The sequence below is a fragment of the Pomacea canaliculata genome, linkage group LG6, assembly GCF_003073045.1.
Source record: "Pomacea canaliculata isolate SZHN2017 linkage group LG6, ASM307304v1, whole genome shotgun sequence".
NCBI lineage: Eukaryota > Metazoa > Mollusca > Gastropoda > Architaenioglossa > Ampullariidae > Pomacea > Pomacea canaliculata.
Window position 1 is genome coordinate 12,096,302 of NC_037595.1, and position 24,605 is coordinate 12,120,906.

The 24,605-nt window shown below is 36.2% G+C and overlaps 2 protein-coding genes across 15 annotated transcripts in view; one reads left to right on the top strand and one right to left on the bottom strand.

Moving 5' to 3' along the window:
• The first annotated feature begins 2 nt into the window (after positions 1–2).
• Positions 3–19,165, top strand: LOC112565852 (armadillo repeat-containing protein 2-like). Of its 3 annotated transcripts, none has more exons than XM_025241687.1 (21): positions 3–131; positions 1,605–1,877; positions 2,229–2,301; positions 2,663–2,861; positions 3,506–3,662; positions 3,933–3,997; positions 4,271–4,360; positions 6,505–6,680; positions 6,920–7,022; positions 9,162–9,334; positions 10,635–10,685; positions 11,035–11,180; positions 11,871–11,970; positions 12,187–12,327; positions 12,736–12,922; positions 13,308–13,430; positions 14,769–14,882; positions 15,162–15,294; positions 15,927–16,087; positions 16,277–16,442; positions 18,004–19,165. In XM_025241687.1, exons 2-21 carry the CDS (start codon positions 1,651–1,653, stop codon positions 18,011–18,013), a joined length of 2,595 nt encoding a protein of 864 aa, XP_025097472.1. In that variant the 5' UTR covers positions 3–131; positions 1,605–1,650; the 3' UTR covers positions 18,014–19,165. The 3 variants fall into 3 exon arrangements, with proteins under 3 accessions (XP_025097472.1, XP_025097471.1, XP_025097470.1); XM_025241686.1 differs by having other exon boundaries at positions 32–170; XM_025241685.1 differs by having other exon boundaries at positions 50–187.
• Positions 19,166–20,778: 1,613 nt separating this feature from the next.
• Positions 20,779–24,605, bottom strand: part of LOC112565853 — a 34,831-nt gene continuing 31,004 nt past the window's right edge. For 10 of the 12 annotated variants that reach the window (XM_025241690.1, XM_025241691.1, XM_025241688.1 and 7 more), the window contains 6 exons: positions 24,274–24,356; positions 23,983–24,058; positions 23,689–23,777; positions 22,948–23,017; positions 22,537–22,677; positions 20,782–22,247 (listed from right to left, as the gene is read on the bottom strand). In XM_025241690.1, the coding sequence (XP_025097475.1) occupies positions 22,164–22,247; positions 22,537–22,677; positions 22,948–23,017; positions 23,689–23,777; positions 23,983–24,058; positions 24,274–24,356 (543 nt within the window). In that variant the 3' untranslated portion in view covers positions 20,782–22,163. Of the gene's footprint in view, positions 22,248–22,536; positions 22,678–22,947; positions 23,018–23,688; positions 23,778–23,982; positions 24,059–24,273; positions 24,357–24,605 lie in introns of all 12 variants that reach the window. The other 2 variants (XM_025241692.1, XM_025241694.1) reach the window with 1 other exon arrangement.

A 24,605-nucleotide genomic window follows, 5' to 3' on the forward strand; every position in this document is an offset into this window, starting at 1 on the left:
CACCAGAAATGGCGTAAACTAGAAACTTTCATGCTTTCAGAAATTCTGTATGTCTTTTCTCGAAATTATCTGTGTCTTACTAAGCCACTGAATATTTCGGTCATCGAAGATCATCAGTGTGGTTAGCGACGGTAAGCGTCCATGACTCCTGAACTTGATGGCAGAATCGGGTATGCTGATTACTGATGTAAATATCAATTATTTACTTTCCTTAGATCGAGTAGAGGAAAGAGAGTTCTTTTAAACCGTTTCTGTTTGATTACATTTTTGGTTAAACACGTGTTCTTTTTGTAAATGTTTCGTAAGTGCTAAGATAAATTTCTTAATTTTAAAATAAACACAATCGTTCAGTCATGATCTTGACAAACACTATTGTACCTTTGTGATATTATGAATGTAAAATAATGACAATAAATAGTTTAGTTATAGGGAACGGCAGAAGCAGTAATTATCTGTATAAATTATACTATTATCATTAAAATTATTCCATATTTGTTAAAGTCAATGGATTAGTACTTTTTTTGCCGTACTACAGTAATTGTGTTAATGGTCATGACTACTTGAACTGAGACCAAACAATTGTTGTATCCGATAAGAATTAGCTATTCTCTTACAACACAACAGTCATATAATGTAGCTAATCAGAATGTAACAAATACAAGCATTTGAACTTCAACATCATGATCATAAAACATTAAATTGTCAGAACACTTCCAAACATCAAATACGCTGTCATAGCATTTTATCAGCCAAACTATAATCTCCCGAAATATTTTTTCTTTTAACTTTATGATTCTTCAGCATGCTAATGACACAGCAAAAGAAATGGTGAAAATAACCAGGTCCAAGATGTTAAAGAAAAGTGAAAACAATGTACAGACCTTGTATTACTTACTCCGTCGTGCAACTTATCACTATAGCTACATCTTTACACGTCAATATGTGTCAGTCTAGCTGACCAGTACAGCTTCCATGAAATGCATATGACAACAACAACAAAAATTAAGAAAATTGTTTTGATTTTATATACAAGTATAAACCAGAATTTCGTATCACATAGAAATGTGTTTCAAATAATGGAAAGAAATTTTTGCCAAAAGGTTTCTGAAAACACAGTTTGTATCAGGAGCCTTAAAGTGGGAAATCTTTTGGGTCAGATGACTCGTTCCATCAGCCATACTTGAAAATAATATTTTAATATTAATGTTAAAGTTAGTAAAACAGATTTGTTTACAGAAAACAAATAAAGAGGTTTCTTGACAACAGATCCTTTTTTTTTTTACAGCTGTTCCTTAAAACCCACAGTGTGTTCATCCCCAAAAATTTTAACTGAGAATCTAAATACACCCCATCAATTTTAAATGGAAGTCCAAAAGCTACTAGCTTTTAGTGGTTGGTAAACTGATGTACCACAAGAGTTGTAGCTGGAGGAAAAGACAATCATTTGATAAATGATGAATATGTAATAATCAGTGTCAAGGTTTTTACTAGTGTGCATTACTTTGTAATTTGAAAATATTGACTGACACAGAGGTAGTTTAATTACCAATGTAATCACAGTAAGAGCTACCGTACTTAATTAATGGTTCATGTTGAACTTTCAGAATGACTCTGGATAAGCAGGGGTAGTAAAGCTTTGCATGCAGTGGCATGCAAGAATCTACGATGGATTTGGGCCAAAAAAAGTCAACGCTAAGCAGACCCTTTTATGAACCCCCTGAAAACAAAGCCACTAGCTCACAAATTATCAATGAAGCTCGCTCATCATTGAGAACGTTAGGTGCCACACGGCCCTTCACACCTCGAGATGAGCAGCGTCATTTGTTTCCAACTTCAACAAATCGAACACCTGAATCTCGGCCACCAAGCTCTTTCAGGTAAATGCATAAGAATGTTGTTGAAGTAGATTTATATCATTAACTTTACACTAAGTGATTTAAGTAATAAGTAGAATAATAAATGTTATAATTCTTTTCAATTTTTGTTTTTAATCATAATGTAGTCTTCCAGGTTTGCTTCAGCGGTTCCATGGTTCTGTTATTTTGCATAATAAATTAGAACTTTCTGCTCATTTTTATTTATATGAATTTTAGGTGGCTGTTTGTGGAAGAAACCTGACTTTCTCCCCCTTTATTTAAGCTGGTAGTCATTGGTGTGAAGTAATTTATCAAAAATAGGTTAAATCACTAATTATTTTATAGTCATATGCTGGCTTTGTCTTTCCTCAGTCTCAATTCCCGACATTTTGAAGGCCCAGACTCTCGACCTGTATCAGGGACAAGGCTGTCTCCCCTTGATCATGTAAGCTTTATAACAGCATTTGTGCATGGACATGAGCTAAGTTCAGGCTGATAATGCACTGCTGTGCCTATAAAATTTGATTAGTAAAAAACAGTACAAATGTATCTCTTATATTTAAGTGCATGATAGAGATTAATTAAGATTTAGATTAAGAAATAGTACTAGTTAAAGTGATACTTAATTGCACACCATGAGCTCAACTTATCACAGCTTTTAAGTTCCCACTAACACACACCAGCTAAATAGAAGTGTGCAATGTTAAGCTTTACAACGGTATGCATCTCTTTCATTTTGTTTTTTGTTTTTGATTCAGAAATCAAAGATATTTAAAATTACTTGATTTACATTTTTTAAATTTCAGGCACCACGAACAACGGGTGTTGCAGATCTAGAGAGCATACTACCACCAAAGCCACCTACCTCAGACCCAAACCGGCCACCTTCTAGAAGAAGTGCTAACTCCAGACATCGAATTTACTCACAACAGAACAGCGATGTCACCTCTGTTTATAGTAGGGAAGGCAGTGCAGGTTCTCAGAGATCTGGTTGTGTAGCAGATGGTGAGTAAACATGCCCAAGTGACTATTTTCTGAGTGGGGCATCGCTTCTTATACATTTATTTGCCATTCTGACCATATGTAGGGATTCCATGCAACACAAGGTATACTTATTACTTGAGTTAATTCCTAGACTAGTCCACTTGTTCTACATTCCTCTATTTGTGAGAGGTAACTATTTGGTTGTATTTGTATTTTTATTCTTAGAAAATACTTAATTTTGCTACCAATCTGAAGGAGAGGAAAAATGTGGGGATCACTTGAGATTTTTTTTGTTTGTTTGTTTTTGTGGGTCTCACCATTTTGGAACTCCTTGCTCCCTGTTTTTTTGTTACGTGTATTCATTTTAAGTTTAAAAACATTTCTTTCACTTATTTCTGTTATAGCTGATATGTTGGTGGATGTTAACTTCTGTACTCTCTTCTACTTTCAGCATGCTTTCTAATCTTGCATTCTTCTATATTACTCATCTGTTATTCATATCACATATATATTCTTTACCATTGTATTGTTCTTGGAGCATTTAAAATCAACTTTTTTTTAATAAAAGATGAATGATAAAACAATTAAGGCTAAAGAATATTTCAGGCTGTATAAAAACAAGGAATGTGTCCCTTCTTTTTTGATTCCTAAACATCACCTGACAGCAAAGGAAGAAAACCTTGTACACGACAAGCCAATAGTGAGAGCTCACAGTGGGCCAAAGGAGCGTACACAGCCCCTATTGCTGGAGGATGAGGGATCTAGTGAAGTGAAAGAAGCAACAGTGAGACTTGCTGGTTCTGCCAACAGCCCACCAAGCAGGTAGATGCAAAAGCAGAAGGGCATTTGTATCTGCCATCTTACCCCTATACTACTGTGTTCTATAAGAAAATCCTCAAAATGTGTAGTATTATAGCCATAAAAGTTAAAGCAAAGTTCAGATAAACCAGTGAACTATAAATTGATGTTTCAAATGTTGAGCATTTCATAAAGAACAGATTCCTTCAAATATAAATGTGAATGTAGAGCTCTCTAGTTATAGTGATGCAATCTTTAGAGCAACTAAAGTGAAGACTTTTTCCCCTGTGACAGTGCTGGCAGCCATAGAAGTGGCAGTGGAGGGACTAGGCGATCAAGCATTGGCCAGTCTCGTACAGGTTTGTTGGCGTCATATTTGAAATTACTTAAAAAAGTTATCGTACAGGCTAACTTAAGATCTTTTTTGTTGATATTGGTGGGGGAGGAGTTTTTTTGGCATTGAACCCAGTAAAAGAGACAACTTTTGCTGAAATTTGAGTAAAGCAGTTGAAGTAACAATCATTATTTAGTAGGTTTTGTTGCTTTTTTTTAAGCTTAAACATCATGAATATAATATATGTATAAAGAGATATCTGTTTTTTAGGTAGCCATAATCTTTTAATCTTCTACAGGAAGTTTAGGTCGTCTTGATGAAGATACAGATGAGCTGTACAATCAGAAGGTGGCACCTATGTTAGAACAAATGGCAGCACTTAGCAAAAGTGAGTTGTCATGTCTTGATTACTTGATCTTTGATGTGAGGAAATTTGCATGACAGTAATTTGTCCTTGTCTCATGCATTAACACTACCCATCACCATTTAGTGTACAGGAAGTAAATTTTTGTCTCTTCTTTGAGCTTACTAGATGACATGGTTATAGGAGATAACAGACAACATTAGCTCTCTGACTATCAAAAGTTGGCTTCTTAATGTTGAGCTATGTTGAGCCTTGTATACAGAGTGCCCCACTGGTCAGGTGAGCAACAACTAAGATAGCTAGATAGATGACAACAGCAAAACCAGTACAGCAATTTTGTTATGGATATAGTGGTACGCAGTAAATGCTTCGCTAACTGCTCTTGAACCTATGTGTTGCCTGTCTATCCACTGTTTTCTGCTTTTATATCTTAACTCTCCAGCAATTTCCCTGGTTTGTTTGATGCCATAGAGATTTTTTTGTTCAGAAATTTTGGATCTGCTGACAAACCTCTCCTGAAAATGACCTTTTTCTTCTTCCATCTTTCTGTACTTTCTAGGCACTGGGTCATGGAAAAGGCTGTTTTTCTGTTGGCCCTAGCAACTGGAGCCAGAGTTTCTGAGCTTTGTTTGCTCTCTGCCAACTCAGACTTTACAGTTCCAAATTGATGATTCTGAGTGGCTAATGACTTTTCTTAGTGAAGAAATTGTGTTCTTGCCAGCCTCTGGGCAACATAATTAGGTTTTCCTCTCTGGGCCCTCTACAGCGCTGTTTGATGTGTTGGCAAGCTTCTTGTCTCTCCATTCAAGATGAGGTTTTACCCAAGGCCTGTGGTGATTAAAGATGATTATCCACTACATCTTTATTTACAGACTTCCTATTTGCTTCATGCGTGCACTCACAACATGAAGATAACTGCATCTAGTCTCACCTTCCATCATGTAACATTATTGGACATGATGTCCACTGCTGGTTGGCATTCTGGCTCTGCATTTGGGAGGTTCTGTTTAAGAAACCTTTCTGTGCCTTATGTGCCACTGGAATTTTTCAGTCCAGTCTCAGTGGCACAACATCCCAGGACTTGATATGCAGGTGGGTTGTTTTGCTCCTGTTTTCTGTTCTTCTATGGTCATCAAAATCTGCATCAACAAGGCCAGGCATGCTTCAAACAGCATACAGCCCATCTGGAACTCCCAAGCATTATCCTTCCACAGTAAGATCCATATCTTCAACACAAATGTAAAAGCTGTCCTACTGTATGGTTCTGAAACCTGGAGAGTGACAAACACCATCAACAAGATCCAGACATTTACCAGCCGATGCCTATGCCATGTTCTGGGAATAAGATGGCCTAAAAAGATCTGCAACAGCAGCCTGTGGAAGAGAACCTGCCAGAATGCCACTAGCCAAGACATCAAAAAGCACAAATAGGACTGGATAGGATACGCCCTCCGCAAACCAGCTGACGCCATTACTAGTCAGGCACTTGACTGGAACCCTCAGGGGAAGAGGAGAGGTGGGAGACCAAAGCAGATTTGAAAAAGAACAGTAGAGAGCGAGGCAAAGGACATCGGAACCACATGGGCCGAACTGACGGGGACTGCCCAAAACCGGATCCTCTGGCAAGGTGTTGTTTTAGCCCTATGCTCTTCAAGGAGTAACAAGGAATAAACTAAACTATGGTTATGTCATTGGGTGAGGTCAAAGAACACATTTTTATTGTAAATTATCTCTCTTCTAGATTTACCAGATGACATGATGTTGATGCACTCCAAACTTCCTATTTGGTTGGGTTAAAAAGTGGTGAAAAAAACTGCAGTATTAACTTTGCTGTCACTTTTATAGCTGTCTGAGGGCTGTTGCTCACCTATCCAGTGGAACACCCTACACTTGCTAGCTCACTGTCAGGAAGTTAATTTTTAATGGTTGGTTAAGGAGCAATTTTAGCTTATGGCCATGGCCATCAAGTTTCAAAGAGAGGATTCACAGTAAAAGTTTCATTTTTCTCGTGAAGCTTTATAAGCATCTTGAAGACTGCTTTTGAGTAATTAACTTTATGCTTGTTTTTTTAGATGATTCTTCCTGAGTTATTATATTACATTCTTAATCCTTTAAAGAAAAAGTGACAGCTTCTCACTCAGGTGAGAAATGGGTTTGTGCTTTTACAGAGAAAGATTGTGACCGGTTTCTTGTGCTAGCGGGGAATCTCTACAACTTACTGGAAGAAAACAACTGTCTGGGCAAGCACTTCCATCATCGTTCAACTGTTCTTAAAGTCATATTTAAGCTGCTGGATGTTGAGGAGCCTCGGCTGCTCCTTAAGCTTGCTCGTCTCATCCTTGCTGTAAGCATTTCTTTTTGTCATATAACAGTTCTTAATATTGATTTTTTTTTTCATTTTCTTTTTCTCTTTTTATGACAGATCTTGAGGTAAAAATTAACTTGTACACGATCAAAGCTGACAAATTTGCTTTATGAAGTTTCATCTGTATGCACACTATTATTGGACAGGATTTTTGTTTTGTTTTTCTTTTCTTTTTTTCTCACAAACATTTACCTTATATACTGTCTGTTGTTTTGCAGTTCCGTGTTGGAGGAAATAATTTATTAAATGTATGCAAACTGGTTTTCAAAGTCAGCCGAAATGAGAAAAACGACTCATATTTCCTTGAAGAAAATCTCCTAAGTAAGTTTTCTTTTCCAGTTAAAAAAGGTTTATAGGTATATGATATATGTTAGTTAACATTCTCAATAGATGATATAGAGATGTAAATTGTTCGATGTGTTCAGTGTGGATGTGTTTTCAAGCTACCTTGTTTCTGCATCCTCTTGGACTAGCCGTGTTGCGCTTGTGGTACAGTGGGGTCGCCCCTTCTCATATGTTTGCTGTACCAACTGCCTGGCCTGCTGTGAAGATTTATCTTGTATGCTTTGTCACTCCTTGTCTGAGGACAGATGGGTGCTGGTGGTCAGAGATGTAACTAGGCGGTAAAATAACACCTCAGCCATTATACACTTTTTTATCTTTAGAGTGAATAAGGTAAGGTTAGACAGCCATTAATGCCCCTTCCCTCCACTTGGCTCCACTCCACAGTGGTTTTGTGACACCACTACTTTCTTTATAAGAGAGAGAGGTAGAGGGACTGGGCAGGCTTGTGATACAGCATGAATTTCTTTGTGCCCCTAAAGACCGCCCTGACTATGAGGGTCCGAGAGGTGTCTCGTGCACTTTTTCTTCCTTCAGATTATGGGGTTCAGATTATTGGACAGCGTTCGCAATATGTTCATCCACAAGAACCAATGTTTCCTTCTACACACAGTGTTCCATTCATGGCCACACAACCAGTGTCTGTTGACCTCCACCCACCCCCAAGTCACTGTGTCACACAAGGCCTTCATGGTACTTGTGTCACCTTCATTATCAGGTTTCTTTCACCTTCAGTGTGTTTATACATGTTTGTATAGATGCATTTGTTGCATATTCTTAAGACGTTTGTGCATTTGGGTCTATGTGAAAAAAGAGCACAGCGGTTTTTCAGCAAGTGGTGGACTTGTTCATAGCTTGCTGCCCGAGCAGTATCCATCAGTTAGTGCAACAGCCTCTGCTTTCTGTTAGTAGTAGCTGATAAAGGCAGAATACTTATGTGAACTTGGTTTCTGCGTTTCCATTAGCCTAAAGTTGGGACTTGGATGTGCACTCATTTTTCTCTTCATTGGGACCGCATGTTCAAAGATCCCAGATGGCTAAAACCAACAGACACATTGATGCAGTGTCAAGCCCTGGTTCATTTGTTGTTGACCCAGTTAGGCTGCAGGACCCGGTGCACATCTTGTACGTTTATCTTAAAAAAAAGTAGCTTCCTACAGGAAGGGCAGATCTCATTTATTTCCTTTTTGAGGCAAGATAGGATCAGCAATACTGCACAGACTTGTGCAAACTGGAGTAAATCTTTCATTATGTGGCTTATGTGGATCTCTCTTCCAGAGCAGATTCCTTAGTTCAGGCCAAGGCCTTGAGGTTCGAGCTGTAGCAACTAGCCTTGTATTGTCACATAATGTAGCCCTGGAAGAAATTATTAGGACAGTAGGCTTGCATTTGGTTGGTACATTTGCTAGGTTTTACTTGAAAGACCTGGCACGCCATTCTGGACACAGTTGGCACTGTGTCTGTTGTGCAGCATATTGCAGTGGTATAGCAAGCCCACCTGCCCTGCCTCTGTTCCTTGGTAATACAGTTTGGTGGGGCTTTACACTATGCCAACCCGCTGGAATTGAGGAATTAAAATTTTCTTCATGTTGTTCTCACATGCCCCACCTTTTTATTATTTTCCATGTCGTCATGTCATCTGGTACAATCTAAAGAAGAAGTACCATATTTGATGGTAAAATTCCTTTCTTCGAGTACTTACCATGTGTCATGACCCTCTAGTTCCTTCCCACCTCCCTGTTGTGGGTTTCTTTTCAGCCAGTCAAAAAACTCAAGAAGGAGACCTCTTTGGCTGGCAGGGGAAGGATGATGGGGGAGGGGGTGAGTTGGTTGATTTTGTGTTCTCGCTGTTTATTTGTTAGGTCTGACCCATTTGGAGTGGACAGCTGGAATTGAGGTAGCTAGTTGGGATAGCTCCATGTGATCATGTCATTTGTTAAGCACTCAAAAAAAAAAGAATTTTACCATCAAAATTGGTATTTTTATATTTTTCATCCCAACTACACTAATTTCCATTATTTGTTTCAAAGAAGTACTTTTTTCTACAAGCAATTGCAGAAATTTATAAAGTAAAAGAATACATGCTCACTGTCCAATGCTTTGTGTTTCCTATGACAGACCTGCTGCTGGATACAATACGTGGTGCAGACCATCAGGTGTCTTGTGAAGCACTCATCTACTGTGTAGGTGCAGTAAAGTTTCTGACAGGAAATGCTACCATCTTAAAACGACTAGCAAGGTTGGACTGCATCAAAGTCTTGGCTACCCTCATGCACAACATCATCAAGACAGTAATCATTTTCTTTTTCTCATATTTTTTATGTAGTCTGTCGTCTGATGAAATATTTCAGATAAATTGGACAAGGGCAGATGTTTTTGGCTGTAACAGATTGACATGGCCTTACACTGATGTATAAATTGTGAAAGGTACAAGTAAAACTGGCACAGCTGGAGATACAGTGGCTAAGCACCTGTTGCCACAAAGATGAAAATTTTGTGTTTTGGGCTCAAATCTTCGCTCCAATACTCATCTTTACAAATTACACCAGATCATAGGGCTGACCATCAGTGGTCTTCTTTGGATAGTTTAGTTTCTCCACCTCCTGTGTGTGTATTAGAGAGAGAAAGAAAGAATAAGATGGTTGCTTAACTTACTCAACATGGATGAAATTGATGCGATTGAACATTTGAAATGGTAGTAGTGGCACGAAGTACAATGTGTTTCAATATTCATACCTATCAACCTACAATAAAGACAACCATTGGTGATACACCATTTTAAAGAGCATTTTTTAAAAAACATTTAAATGAGTGTTTTGCAAAAAATATAGTTTTTGTTTTCTTGTACTAAATTCAAATGAAAGATATAGGATCTATATGGAATTTCAGAGCTCTTGTCATATAAGGGATCATAAGGCAGAAATGAAAAAAAAATTATTTACACAGCATAAAGAAAAATAAAAAGCCAATCAATGAAATATGTTATTAGAATTTACATTAGACTTCAAATATTACTATTTATTGTCATTTTCGGCTTTGGGGTACAAATCCATGTCAGATTGAGAAACTGGCAACCATTCCAAGCATAGCTCTTAACCAACTGACATTGCCTACTTTCAGATACAACATAGTCCCTGATTAGTTGACTTTTTTTTTTCTAAGGGAAGTAATCCATAGTAAAACAATCCCTGAAGAAGCCCAAAGTGTCTTCCCTTTTAGATCTATATATATCTTTAAGGTTGTTTTTTTTCGCACCATGTGATGTGTTTTGTGACACTACCAAGTTTATATCATAGTGTGTGAACTGTTGCTGGGAAGGTTTGTTTACTTTTTTGAACCAGAAAGCAATGGTATGTGCTTATGAACTTTAGTGTATGAGTGTTATGTTGATCACTTTTAGCCAACTCTACTAAAGGTAAAAAAAGTACTGTATAAATAAACAATTTATTTATTTTTAAATTGCAGACAGAAAATTCTGCCTTTACTCTGGAAACATGTGTGTGTGTTTTTTGTGTACGTGTGCATGAGAGAGAGAAAAAAAATACATGATCAACTAAAATAATTCTAATATCTTTTTTCCTGTCTTTGCAGAACAAAGAGACAGGAAAAGTTGGAGATCAGTTTGGTCATATTTTAGTGCAGGTAAGTGTCATTATAATTTTATACTTTTTTTTCGGGGGGTCTTTGCTTTGTCTCTGTCCTACCTCTTGTCTTTGGAAGAAAGACAGTTTTGTTATCATTTTTATTGATTACTGATTTGTTTTTAAAGAGTTGCAATGGTAAGAGAAAAATAAACTCTAAAATCTAGCTTTTTGTAAGTACGCAATGGTAAACCATGCAATATTTCACATATCATTTATCTAAATATAAAATAAAATACAGAGTTTAGATTTTGAAGACTTTCAAATGTTAGAGAAAGTACAAATAAACATTCTTTGATTGCAGGTGTCTTAATGATGCCATAGTATATTTTCTTAAATTTGGTTGACAGCTTGCCGCAGCATTGCGGAACTTGGCAGACACAAACTCAGGACGTGAACAGTTCATTAGTCATCATGTAGTGGAGGGTCTGACAGTATTAATAGAGACATACCCCAATGACAGTGACCTCATGCTCTACATATCTCGCATTTTCAGGTAAAATCCATAAGTGTGTAGTGTTAATTAACTAAAGGCTGTGTACAATTTTAATAATTTTTTTTTTTTTTGGTGAGAAAACCCTATGCATGTAGAAAATTTTCCTCCCTAAAAACCTTAATTCTTTATATGTTGACCATAAACACATTAATGAGGCTGGTTAGTACCTAGACAAAGAACGTGACATCCTCAAACAGAATGCATAGTCTGCACTTCTTTAGCACACTGAAAGTTTTCACAAAATCTAAATTTTTATAATAACTTTATATTTATGGTAGAAAATGATAAAATAAATTAATGATACATACTTTTTATGCATTTGTGATTTCACTTTTTTGTTTTCTTTACAAAAATTTTCTTAGTCAAAATACAATGTCTGCAATTTAGGCTACAAGACGAAAATAAAAAATGCTAATTCAGCTATTGATGGCAAACTCATGCATAATTAATGCTCAGGGCTAAATATACTTAATTTCATATAATTAATTGAATATGTTATCAATTGTGCTAATCATTGGAGATCATTAGCTCAGGTTGTGTTATTTGGGGTTTGTGACAAAAGTATTTTAGAACTGGAGTTTATGGTCTGAAACAGATCATCACTGATGAATTCAGTTGTTGTTGTTTTTTTTTTTTTTTGGTGTTCTCATGTAATTATGAAAGGAATTTAGGACTCATCTTATTTTGCAGCAAAGTGACTTTACACACAGATTGTAGCACTGCTCTTGCAGACCAACATGGATGTTACAAATCCTTCGTCAGCTTGTTAAAGAGGTATTTGAAGAAAGAGGTAAGTGAAGCAAACCAGTTTGTGCCTAACAGATTCACTTTCCTGGAAGACTGTTTAGATTGAAGTACATGGAACTGTATGGGAGTTAAACTTTTGAAGGATTTGAGCTTGAGTTGTGATAAACATAAGCTCTGAAACACATAAACCATAATTGATATTTCTACCAAAATAAAATGAGAAACATGGAGTTTTCACAGAAGTCTGTTTATGCTTTAGGATCTGGTGGTGCGCTTGTGCTTTGTACTTGGCAACTTGACAGCTAAGAACGAGCAAGCACGGCAGAGACTTTTCCAGGAGAAGGACGCACTAGATGTTTTGCTAAATGTTCTCAGAACATACAATGACATGGATAAGCAGGTCAGACTCATGACCACTCTTCAGTTTGCAGCTGCACTTTCAGAAGTCTGCTAGCTCAACAGTTATAGGATTTGGGATTACAAATAAATCTACTTTTAATCTTTTGTGAATGATGGTTCAGGCTCCTCTCACAATCCTCAGTTCTCCCATTTACAGTTTTAATCTATTTTCTTATTTGCCCTTCATTCATTTGTTGTGATCGTGATATACAAGCATAAAAATAACACTTTCTACAAAACTAAAGATTTGATGACTTTTCATCATCATTTTTTTTTTCAAAAGATATTGATGTCAGTAGAGACCAAAAACATCCTTTCACTACTTTATCCTTCCTCTTTGGTGTCTTAAAATTGCCAACACTATATATATTTTACTTGTTTCATGGTTCACCGTATTGTTATTCTACAGGGTGCTCATGAGGTTCCTGCAGAACCTCCTTTAGATGAATCAACTGAGAACACCAGCTCCATCAACAAAGTTGAAGATGTCTTGATTAAAGTCATCCGGGTTTTGGCCAACCTGTCTATCAGTGAAGATGTTGGGCCTTTCATTGCTGCCAGTCCACAGTGCATCACAAACCTGTTGCACATCATAGGTATTTCTACCTCAACTTCATTTTGGTATTCCGATTGGCGTAAAAATAAAATCATTTTAACTGTAACTGTTTTCTTGGTAAACATGTTACTGTCAAGATTTTTAAGTAGAAAAACTATCATTGCTGATCCCTTTTCTTTAAGGGATACTTAAAGGATATTTTACACAAAACTGATTGCTCTGAGTAGTTTAAATAAACTACATTTACCCACCCGTCTCTCCTCATATTTTGTTCAACAGGAAAACTTGTTCTTAAGACATTTAGTTGATATGAATCAACAGATCAGGTTCACCATTTGTTCTCTCTCTCTTTTCTGGAATAGCATTCATTTTTTCACCAAGAATGAGAGTAATGATTAGTGAATTTGTAGCTGTTATCATTGCAGAGCGGAAGGACATCACTGAAAGTGAGGAGCTGATCCTGAACTGTGTCGCAGCTGTCAACAATCTGACCTACTATACCACAAAGCAGAGCACTGTGACCCCACAGCACTTAACTATTGCACAATGTAAGCATCCTGTGTTGTGCAGACTTAGTCTTTTTCGGATCTAACAATCTTGCATAAAATTTCAGAAGCATTTAAAGCACATAGGAGAGGTGATCTATACAGCTTACGGGTGCAGTCGCTACAGATGTTTAGGAAATACAGTTAAACTGGTCTGTGTGATAGTTATGAGCATGGGCATGTATGCAAACATGTTCTATGTATGTGTCATGTCTGGGTAATATATGTGACCCACCACGATGAAATGAGTCTTAACTCGCACAGAGCAGTTTGTACTAGAGACCCCAAAAGGTGATTACAGTCAATTTTGTGCAGTTTGACTTTTCTTTAAAAATGGATTTCTTGGTTATTAAACTTACAGGAAAATACACTGTTACGTTAAAATAAAAGTTAGGAATTGTCTTAAAATACATTTTAATCAGGGTACCCTACAGTAATCCATCGCGATTTTCACAGGAAAATGACAAAATTGAAATGCTGTTTCGGTATCATTTCACTGTCAGAACCTCATCGTATTATACCTTGCCAGAAAGCCCGGAGTCTGTATTTTCAGTCTCTTTAATGACTGATGCAAATATTAACCAATAAAAAGATTTATCTGCAAAAGTTTCGGAGTAAACAAATCTGATTGTTGATCACAACACTATCAATGGGAGAATCGAATGTTAAACTGTTCTTGGTAGCTGAGTAATTGGGTGAAGGAGACGAAACGTTCAAAGTGCTGCATAAAGCAAAAACAAGGTGAAAACGTATCCAAGTGACGAAGCATTTTTAGCTTTTAATCCATGAAGCCAGTGGAACATTTTGTGATTTTTGCCACACTGGTAGATAATTTTTGAGTATTCTTCTGTTTCTGTGAGTGTGCATGCTAATTAGAATGCAGTGACAGTTTTCTTCTATTTACATATATTTTACTAATAGGCTAAGGCACTAAAAGGCACACATATTCATTGCTTTGTAGTTTTTGTAACTTGAAATAATGTAGCATGGTCTATTTTATCATCATGCAAAATTTAGTAAGTGTGAACAATTAGAAGTACCCGCTGCTGTTCTCAAAAAGACTACTACCGTACGTGCACACTTCAAACTTTTGTCACTCAATTTTAGGTCTAGAAAAACAACTTTTATATAAAAATAAAGGTCAGAACCTATACATTTTAAAAATATGCCATTTGCAACATAAAAAATTTCCAAGTTAAGACTCATTTTGTGGTGATGGGTCACATGTGTAGCATATACTTTGAACTAGATATTCAGGTTTGTATAAAGGATATACTTTTTTTTCAAAACATTAAAGCTAATCTTCCCAACAATTTTTTTTTTGTTTTTGTTTTTTGACAGCAATGCTTAAGTTGGTGCTAACAAGCAACATGGAAGCAATACTTGAGACAGCTCGTGTTTTTGGCAATTTAACACGACATAAGCCAGTTCGTGATTTCCTGTCAGAAAAGAAAGGTATTGTACTGAGATCAAGTTAAAACTTTGTAGTAGCTATAAATTAAGTTTTACCTCATATGTATGAGTTTTAGAATAGATTCTTATGATTGTGTTCTTTTCCACACCACAGACGTACACACACATATGGATGCACACACACACATATGGATGCACACACACACACAGAGGCCACTCTCAAAAAGTGAGAACTAGTATCACAGTTATCGACGATATATATATATACATGTCCATATATTTTCTTTTGTTTTTATTTTACCAGTTTTTGTCATGTTCCAGTGGATGCTATAATGGTGACACTGCTGGATTCAGGCAATAGAGAGCTTGTCTATGTGGCCTGTGGCGTACTTATCAATTTCATGATTGATGAGGAGCGAAGACCACTTCTAAAGCAGGAGGGTGGTGTGACAAAGTAAGCAGTTGATACCTAACAGTTTATCCAAAGGACATTACATTATTTGAAGGACAGGAATTGAGTTTTTGTCTTCCTATTTTGTTCCTTTTGTTATTTGGTTCCTCTTTGTGTCTTTCTGTATTTTATTTTATTCTTTGTTTAGTACAGTTGTTAATTCTTTTACAGTGAGTATGTTATTTGTTTTCCTGTCCCTCGTATTCTGTCCATGCTTTGTTCTTGTTCAGAGCATGCTCCTTAGGAGTGTGAGTATGTGCTTTACAAATTTTTGTACAAAAGTGTCAGATTATTTGAAGAACATTGTTTAAAAATACATATAAGAATCCTTTAAGGCAGTTCACATTCTTAAAGATCTTCTTAACCAGCCACATCTTAGCCATTATTTTAGTGACAATATAGCTTAGCAAAACAACCACAGTATCATGGTCTTGTGTGCCTCCAAAAGAGAACTTTGTTACTGGTCTTTCACAACAAACTTGGCCAAGAGTTTTGCTTGTCACACCAAACTTGGTTAAGCAAAGACAAAGCTTGGCCAGAATGAGACTGGTTAAGAAGGCTTATAAGGCATAGGACTACAAATTGGAAGCAACAATGCAGACCATGTCCTTCATGAAGCACTTAACTACTGGCAGGTGCATTGAGGTGCTTCGTGACTTTGGGCGTGAGGATTGGCAGTTGTGCAGCACAGTGTGCAAGGTGCTGTGCAACTACAGCACACACATGACCAGCTCTGCCAACACCTTTGGCCATAAAGAGGCTCAGCTGCTGTCAGATCTACTCATTGAGTATCTTGGTAAGTACCTAAAAAAGCACCATGACTGAATCAGAGAAACCTGGATGAGCTGTAATGAGCTTGCATTGTCTGGCCTTACTAACATAATATTTCATTTCTCACTTGGGCAAACATAGACTTGTTTACTACTGCTCAAAAAAGCATGTGCAGCCTCCTGTTATCATTGCATCACCACTTACTGTTTTACAGATAAAGATGCTGCACTGGACCTGTCTCAGCATCCGATAGTTGTTGAGGATGAGGTAAAAGCATACATCCATGAGATATGGGAGACAGATTTTTGCCCTGTGGCTTCTCAGCTGTTGCGGCGGATTGAACTTCACCAGTGTGATCTTGAGCCCTTAGAAGCTCCAGGGTGACTTATTTGCATATTTGTCTGTTTCTAAAGAATGCAAAGCTTTTGGTTATGGGTGTGCATGTGGAAAAAACACCGTGAGTAGTCATGGATGCTGTAGAGTTTCTTGTGGATATTTATTAAGAGTGTCCTATAATAGAAATTATATTTGGGAAACTTCCCCATCATCTCTTCAACAAAAATTTCAACTACAAAAGTGTGACAAGTCTGATAGTTTTGCATAAATTTATTGCAAAACTAGATATGTTCAAAATGAATGCGATTGGTTACAAGCCTGGTCCTGCTGTTGAGAAGATATTTCTTCTTTGACGTTACCAGATGACATGACGCAGGAGATATATGCTACAGTTGTAACCTATAGTTAAATAATCGGAGGAGAATTAACAATAAAAAATTTGTTTCTCTAAGATTTATTATTGAACACAATAAACCTGGGGATTTTAAACTGCATATTGCTGATCACTGTTGCAAAGGGCAGTCATAGATTGACCATAGCTGATCTCTAGAGCCAGTCTGTTAATTTTATGTAAGAAATTGTTTGCCTAGTGATATGTATACAACATTTACACTGTGTGACATTTTGCCAGAAATAGTTTGTTCTTTTTTTTTTAATTGAATTTTTCATACTTTAAGCTACTTATTTAAATTTTTATTTCCCTGGAAATAGTAGAAACAGGCCAGAACTGCATGCTTCAGAATTTTGTTAATATTTAGGAGACGTTGCAAAACATGCTTTCTGGAACTCAGGTAATCAGCTTTTTAAAAATGGACTGGGATAAGAGGCTTTAAATTCTGACATCTTGTTACATCAATGTTGCAGTCCTGCAGAAACTAATTAACATACCGCACATATATTTTTCTGCATTTTTGTCATCCTCCCTGTCTCTACTGCTGTGTTAGCATATTATAGGCATTGTATCGTCAAAGGTTTTGGAGGATTTTGGGGTGAGATGGGTGGTGGATTGGAGGTTGACCTGCAGGTATAGTTGTAACAATATGTTACCATTGAATTGACACATTATGGGTTTTTTTAAATTCTAAGAAAATCTATCATCAAATTATGTAGGATTGTAGGCACATTGATGATCAAAATTTGGTGTGCTGCAAGCATCCTCACCTGAATTTTGTGTTGCAGTTACTTAGCATTGCAAGTATGATTTGTGAGTTGAAATATTGCCATTGTAATTCACACTTAGCAGGAGAAGTATTGAAATTTTTTAATTATTTTTCCGATCAGATTTCAGAAAACAATTATGATGACTTTTCAATCAAACATCGAATGGTGATTGTTGAGTTTTGAGTCAAATTTTACGATACTCTGTTGTACTTGCATCAAGTGTCAAAACTACTTCATTCACAGTTGTGATCATGCTGCAACACTTGTGGTGCTTTTTTCTTTTCTTTTTTTTTCACTGTTAAGTTTTATTGTTCTTCATGCTTCCTTTTTTTGGATCAAACAGATTTACAAAGAGCTAAAGTTTTCGTATTTACCCATATACAATCTTTTGCTCTTTGCTGGCTGATTGCTAATTCATTTTTTTTAATTAATTTTTTTTTTTAGCTCATTATAATGCCATCAGTCTTGGAGAAGAAGCAAGATGAGTATGACTGTTATCTAATATGCCCCATGGCTGAATCTGCTGTATAGAAAATTCACCCGTAAACAATGCTACTGATACCATCTCTCATATGGATGTATTTAGGATTGTTTGATGGTTTTATTTAATCCTGTCATGATGTAGCAGGAATAAGCTGTGATAGGAACCAGTATGTCAAAAATTGCAACTTTTTTCCAACAGTTTTCCTAGTGCTTTTGAAAACTGAAATTACATCCTCAAGATGCACTGTGATAGCTTATGGGAAAAAAGTATTTTCAGTCAATTGCTGGAATATGCATCAATTTTTGTCACATTTTCAGGAGACTGTTTTGGTTGACTTCATTTCAAAGATGGTCCAAGTAGATTTTTTTTTAAATGACATGATAAAGGTTTGTTTTGTAAACGGTTGTGGGTTTTGCTTGTTTATTGTTCAGAATTTGCGATAGCTTCATAGCTTCATGTGTGTGGCTTGGATAGCAAAATGCTTGTGTAAGTTTGAGATGCAGACTATATAGTTGTGTTTAATATTTTAATACACTTTTATATTTTGCAAGGACTGAGACCAAAGGGGTATCTGTTATATTCATTTCTGATCATCCTTGTGGTATTTGCACTACTTAGTTTTAGGGTAAAAATGAAGAAAAGTGAAAACTATTAAGACATGCTACCTAAGATTGGAAAAAACTGTAAATATATAGTGATGTAAAATAAAAGACTATAAATATTGTTACATATAATTTTTAGGCACCCCTTACCTATTTAGCTGTAGGTTGAAAAGAATTATTTATGAACTGTGGCACAAAAAATGTGGTTCATCAAAGTGTTGCCAGTAATTTTCATCATTTTGCATGCGTTCTTTTTCCCCCAATTTACCCTCCAGACTACCGTATACAGTATTATATCTGCTTTTTTCACGCATTTTCTTCTCCTGCTTTGCTGTGCTTCACACCTCCTTGGTCTTATCTGTCTTTCTGTCTCAACTCTTTTATTCATCGCTTCTTTAAACTTTAAATCACTCATACAGTTTTATTCCCTTTGCATCCAGATGGCACATGTTATCAGAGGAAGTCGAATGGTTTGGGACTGATGAGGAAAATAAAATGAACACATTATGATGAAGAAGTATCACATGTCTTATGAAAGTTATTTGATCAAGATATTAGACTATGGATGACCCACAAGAAGTTAAAACTAAATGACGAAAGAACAGAAGCTCTTTTTTTTTTCGAAGAGAGCCAGAGTTTACCCCTCACTGCCTGTCTCTGTTTGGGTAGGTGATGCTGATGTTCCTTTTGCTCCTTCAACATGTAACTCTAGATCAGCATATTTCTCACATCTGTCATTCTGCTTACTATGAGTTCCAGAAGATCAGCTCTATTTGTCATACTCTGTCCATCTCAACTGTCAAAATTCTAATCTGCTCATTTGTTTTGTCTAGACTACTGCAACTCTCTTCTTGCTGGCTGTCCACAATACTTCATTCACAAGCTTCAGAAAGTCTAGAACTCAGCTGCTCGTCTTGTTTCCCGAACTAGAAAATATGAACATATCATACCACTTCTTCACTCTCTGCATTGGCTACCAGTTAAACTTAGAATAGACTACAAGCTCTCAACTCTGTGCTATGGATTCTTTGAAGGCTCCTCCATCACTACTTTACTGAAATTTTGTCTGTCCACACCCCTGCTCGAAACCTTTACTCCTCATCACACTCTTGCATTCTATCCCTCCCACAAAGAAAGTCACATACAGACAACGGACATTCTCCCTCTGTGCTACTAAGCAGTGGAACTCTCTTCCACATCACATTCGCCACTTGAAGGCTACATTCAAACGTTCTCCCAAAACATATCTGTTCACAAAGCACTATCCCTGAATTACTATTCTTAACTCCCTTCCAATACTCTCAGTCATGTTAACCATCGTGTAACAACAGCATCTTCACACTTTACAATGATTATATACCTTCATTCATTGCTTTATGTTCTACTCTTGTACCTCATCTTTATGCTGTTCAGTGTGCCTCACTGTCCACTATCTGTTATCTTTCATTTATCATTGCTGGTCTGCACATAGAGTGCAATTATAAGTACCCATTATTATTATGATCCTCCTTTCCCTCGACATGTTTAAAATAGCATATTTTATCAAAAAAAATTTGCATATGCAAAAGGAGAAAAGATATACCTTAAAATTATTCAAAAAGCTGTTTCTTTTACTTCACTGTCTGTTAATCTTAAATGTATTTACACTAACGTAACAATGTCTTGGGTATCCAGTCAACACTATTTAGGGATGCAAAATCTAGATACATGCTTAAAGCTCTGTAAGTGCTACTTTTTTCTTGTGTAAACGTTAAAGTTTAGATTTCTTCCTACCTAGATGCACTACTTTTTCCCATTTCTGCTTAGTGGATAAAGTGTGTGTATTTGTGTATGATGGGGTGGTCATACTGAAACTATTTCATTTCTGTATCTTCTTAATGAGAAATATACACTGAAACAGACCTGTTGATTAGCATGATGCACAGTTTATGAAGTGTCTTTTTTTTTAGAAAGATTATTGCTTACGAAGAAGTAGAAAAGGTATAGAAAAGCATTCTAGATTTGTAACAGATAGATTTTATGAATACAGATATACAAACATTAATTGAAGGAAAGAAAGCAAGCATACCCATGTACCAAACAAATTATAGTTTAAATACTAGAAGACATAATAAAAATCCACAAAGACAAATCTTGTATAATAAAGAGATTTTTAAATAATGCTGATATCCATCCAACATTCCAGGTAATGTAAAACATGAGGATATTTAAAAAAAATATGAACTTTAAGCTCAAACTTAATAAAATCCTGTACTAACAACTGATGCTTATTAGGTATCAGAAGATCATAATCGCATATGTAAACTATATAAATGAGATCAAGAAACTGGAAAACTCGCATACTCTGTGGCAAAATCACACTGTTCTAGACAGTGAAACAAACATTTCAATATCACAAATACAGAAAGAAAAATTTGGCTACAAGTAATGCTGTTCCTGGCTGTATTCGATGGTTAAGATGATTACATTTGTTCTAATCACCATAGATGCAGTGAATGGTCAGTAGTTCACCGTGTCAAAGGCATGGCACATGGTAGCTGGATTTCAATCCTCTGCCACCTTTACTTTTCCTGATAAATTAGGCACCCACTTCTGATGGACAGCTGCTCCACAGTCACATGACAGACCTTCCCCAAGTGGGAACACATCACACCAAAGGTCACCTAACCCAGGAACTGCATACAGTGCTCAAAGCTTCATGCCTGATGCTGTGCATCCTCGTGCTGATGGAGTCTCTTCTGAGACAATTTTGATCATCTCACAGAACAAAGAATTGAAATCTCTATGGTCAATATTAGTACTACTTACAGTCCAAACTACATAGCTTGAAGTCTTACAGCATAATTTTCTGTATTACTCTGTGGCACTCTATGTGGATAATAATCTTTACCCTCTTTGGGTTATGTACAGCATGTCTTTCACACAATTTAAGCCAAAAGTATGTGAATGTAAATTTCTTTAGACCCTGTCAAGGAATCATCCTTTCACCTGACACGATGCTAAATATAATACAAGCAAAGCTGACACCAACAGGATGCCAAGTATGATAGATGCATGTACCTAATGTTATGAAGATTCGCATTACTAAGATCTTAAAACTTCAAAACAAAACATAAATGCTGAAAATATTTTTCCTTAAACTAGTAACACCCATTCACAATATTTTCCATGTTTTCTTTGTAGCTTCTTTTACATATTATCTTTCACTCAAACTTATATTTTCCTCTTTTTTTTCTTTCCGTCTGATATTTTACATTTCCACTTATTTAATGTGGAATCATCAAAGATTTTTGGTACTTGACACAAATCTGATCAGTCTGCAAGTGCCAACACTATTCTCCACCCAACAGAACAAGGCTTATCCTTTAAAACAGTTCTTATTCCATTCTGAGCTCCATATATCCATGTCAAGTTAAAAAAAAACCAAATGAATGTATCATGTCCACATATGTTAAGCATCATTCTCATTCTGATCTTTCCATCTTGATCCATCTACCCCTGGCTGATGCTTACTGCTGCTACTGTTTCTGGCCACCTTCCATTGTAATAAAGAGAGGAATGTGTGCCAGGTAGTCAATCTTGTTTACCTGTGTGCCATAATCCTTGGGAACAGAGACAGCATTATAAGAGATTTACACACAAAGTCTTTATTAGGTTTTATACAAAACACCATTTAGCATTTATACACTCAAGAAGGAGACATATCCAAGTCAGTCTAAGAGAGAAAGATGTCTGTAACATAATTTATTCACACTCATTCATATCAGTATCACACCTCCCATCCCCTGTACTTTGACAAAGGCACAGAGGCATATACATGCACATCACTCACAAATTTATGTATTTACACATCAGTGTGTTTGAAAAAAAGTGTAAATCTTATAGTCTTACCAAGCTGATGGAATCCATCACTTTCTCCCAGTCTGGTGACCCATCATCCATGATTTTGCCAGTAGCCTGTGACAGCACTTCTCTCAATGCTCCCAGTGTTATATGACCCCTTTGACTGCTGTCATGCACTTGAAACTGGTCCTGTTGGATTTTATATAAACATAATTCATGTTTGTATGATTTCTATGTGGGTAGATAATTTCATGTCCATCTGCACCAGTGTTTGTGTATGTCAGGAATTCATGACATCCTTACAAAACAAAAGGCTACAAGTTTAATCTCTTCTGCAAAGCAAAAATTGTTACCATAACATTTTTGTTTTAAGGGACAATAAAGCATCATTACTGTTGTTATTTTTACACATATCAGTTTATAAATTTTATGTGCATACTGTAGTAATTATAAACTTACCACATATTTCATAATGAAGTCACCCAGAGTATCAAAGTCTAGACTCCCGTATGCTTCTGCAGCTTTTCCACTGAATAACAGATTAAAAGCAAAAGTATGCCTAATTCAGTACAATACTGGAGAAAAGTATGAAAACTGATTGAAAAGAAAACGAAAAAGCTATACTTATCCAAAGATGTGTTTAAAATATTTTATGAAATTAGTAATAATAGCTCTTTTCCTTTAGATTAAATGGCAACCTTTTACCAAAAAATCAACCATGTTTCAACTTTTTAGTCACATCTGAGTGCAGCTATAAGCAAACAGACCTGCAGTATTATCCATTTCACTAATTTTTTTCCCTCACAGATCTGCATGAAACATAATAGCATGAATTTTTAATGATTCCATTTATGGTCATGTCTACAGAAATATCTGCAGTAACCAATATTACAATAATGGTACATGGATCCCAATAAGCAATCTCCTGTTGTCTTTTTAAGTTCATGCTGTTTTGATAACTAATTACCTATTTTCCAAATTCTTACCATGGTCATTCAAGAAGGGACCTTATTGTGTGAATATATGTTCTCTAATTGTTAGGTATACACTCACACAAACAAACCAGCTAAACAGAAGCCTTGACATTAGCAGCTCTTGAATCTGAAAGAAGTTTAACAATTAGACACTGGATCTCACTCAGTATAATGCATTTTCCCTCAGATAGAAATAATCATAAATATTAGCTAAACTCATGCTTACATTAGGCCAGCAACTCTCTCTGTAAGCTGAGACATCATCAAGAACTCATCCACACCAAAGAAACTGTCACGACTTGTGAGTTCATAAACCTGGACATAACAAGGGCATAAAAACTTATCATACAACAATTTAAAGAATTCTTGGGTTATCTGTCTTTTATTACACTGATATCCTAAGACAGTGCTGAATGGTGAAGAGGATAAGATTAAAACAGCATGATGAAAAACTTAATATCTTTTTCATGCAAAAACAATTTTACATGCATGATTCATATCCTTAGGAGACTGACACAACCTGTTTGACAAAGTACTCCTGTTCCTTAGAAAATTCTTTTGGCAGCTGTGATCGGAGCTGGTCATACTGTAAATGTCTGCAAATCAAAAACATGTGAAGGGTATTAGACAAGGTTATAGTCCAGATTTCTGAAACATTCCATCTAAGCATTCATATACAGCACTGTATGTGTCTGAAAATGTTGACAAACCTCGATCATTACTATCATGTCAAGGTTTAAATTTATACAAAGACTCCACTTATTCAAAAGATAATTACTAGCTATTTTATAAAATTCAAAATGTTGCCCACCCATCCTTGTCCGTGTCAAGACGCTGGAATGTTTGTCGCAGGTTTGAAATTTGCTCTTCAGGTACACTGAGCTCCACTCCTCGCTGTAAAATAAGAGAATAATTTTATTTCTTCCTGTTTTAATTAAAACTGACAAGTATATGTTTTAATACCTAGAAATGTAATGGGAGTCTCTAGACAAAATCTCTATTGTTTCTTCTGAATACTCAGAAACATTTGTGTTTACCAGAAACTTGCTTCTGACTCGTGTCACATCCTACATTGCTCATTGATGCACAGCACCTAATACCTGTTGCTGTGAAACATTTTAATATAAAAATGTTTATGCCAAT

Excerpts from the sequence above, each read along its gene's own strand:
- LOC112565852 (XM_025241687.1), top strand. The coding sequence starts at position 1,651 with ATGCAAGAATCTACGATGGATTTGGGCCAAAAAAAGTCAACGCTAAGC. Across the intron at positions 3,998-4,270 it reads CATTGGCCAGTCTCGTACAG|GAAGTTTAGGTCGTCTTGAT; the intron begins GTTTGTTGGCGT and ends AATCTTCTACAG. Across the intron at positions 7,023-9,161 it reads CCTTGAAGAAAATCTCCTAA|ACCTGCTGCTGGATACAATA; the intron begins GTAAGTTTTCTT and ends TTCCTATGACAG.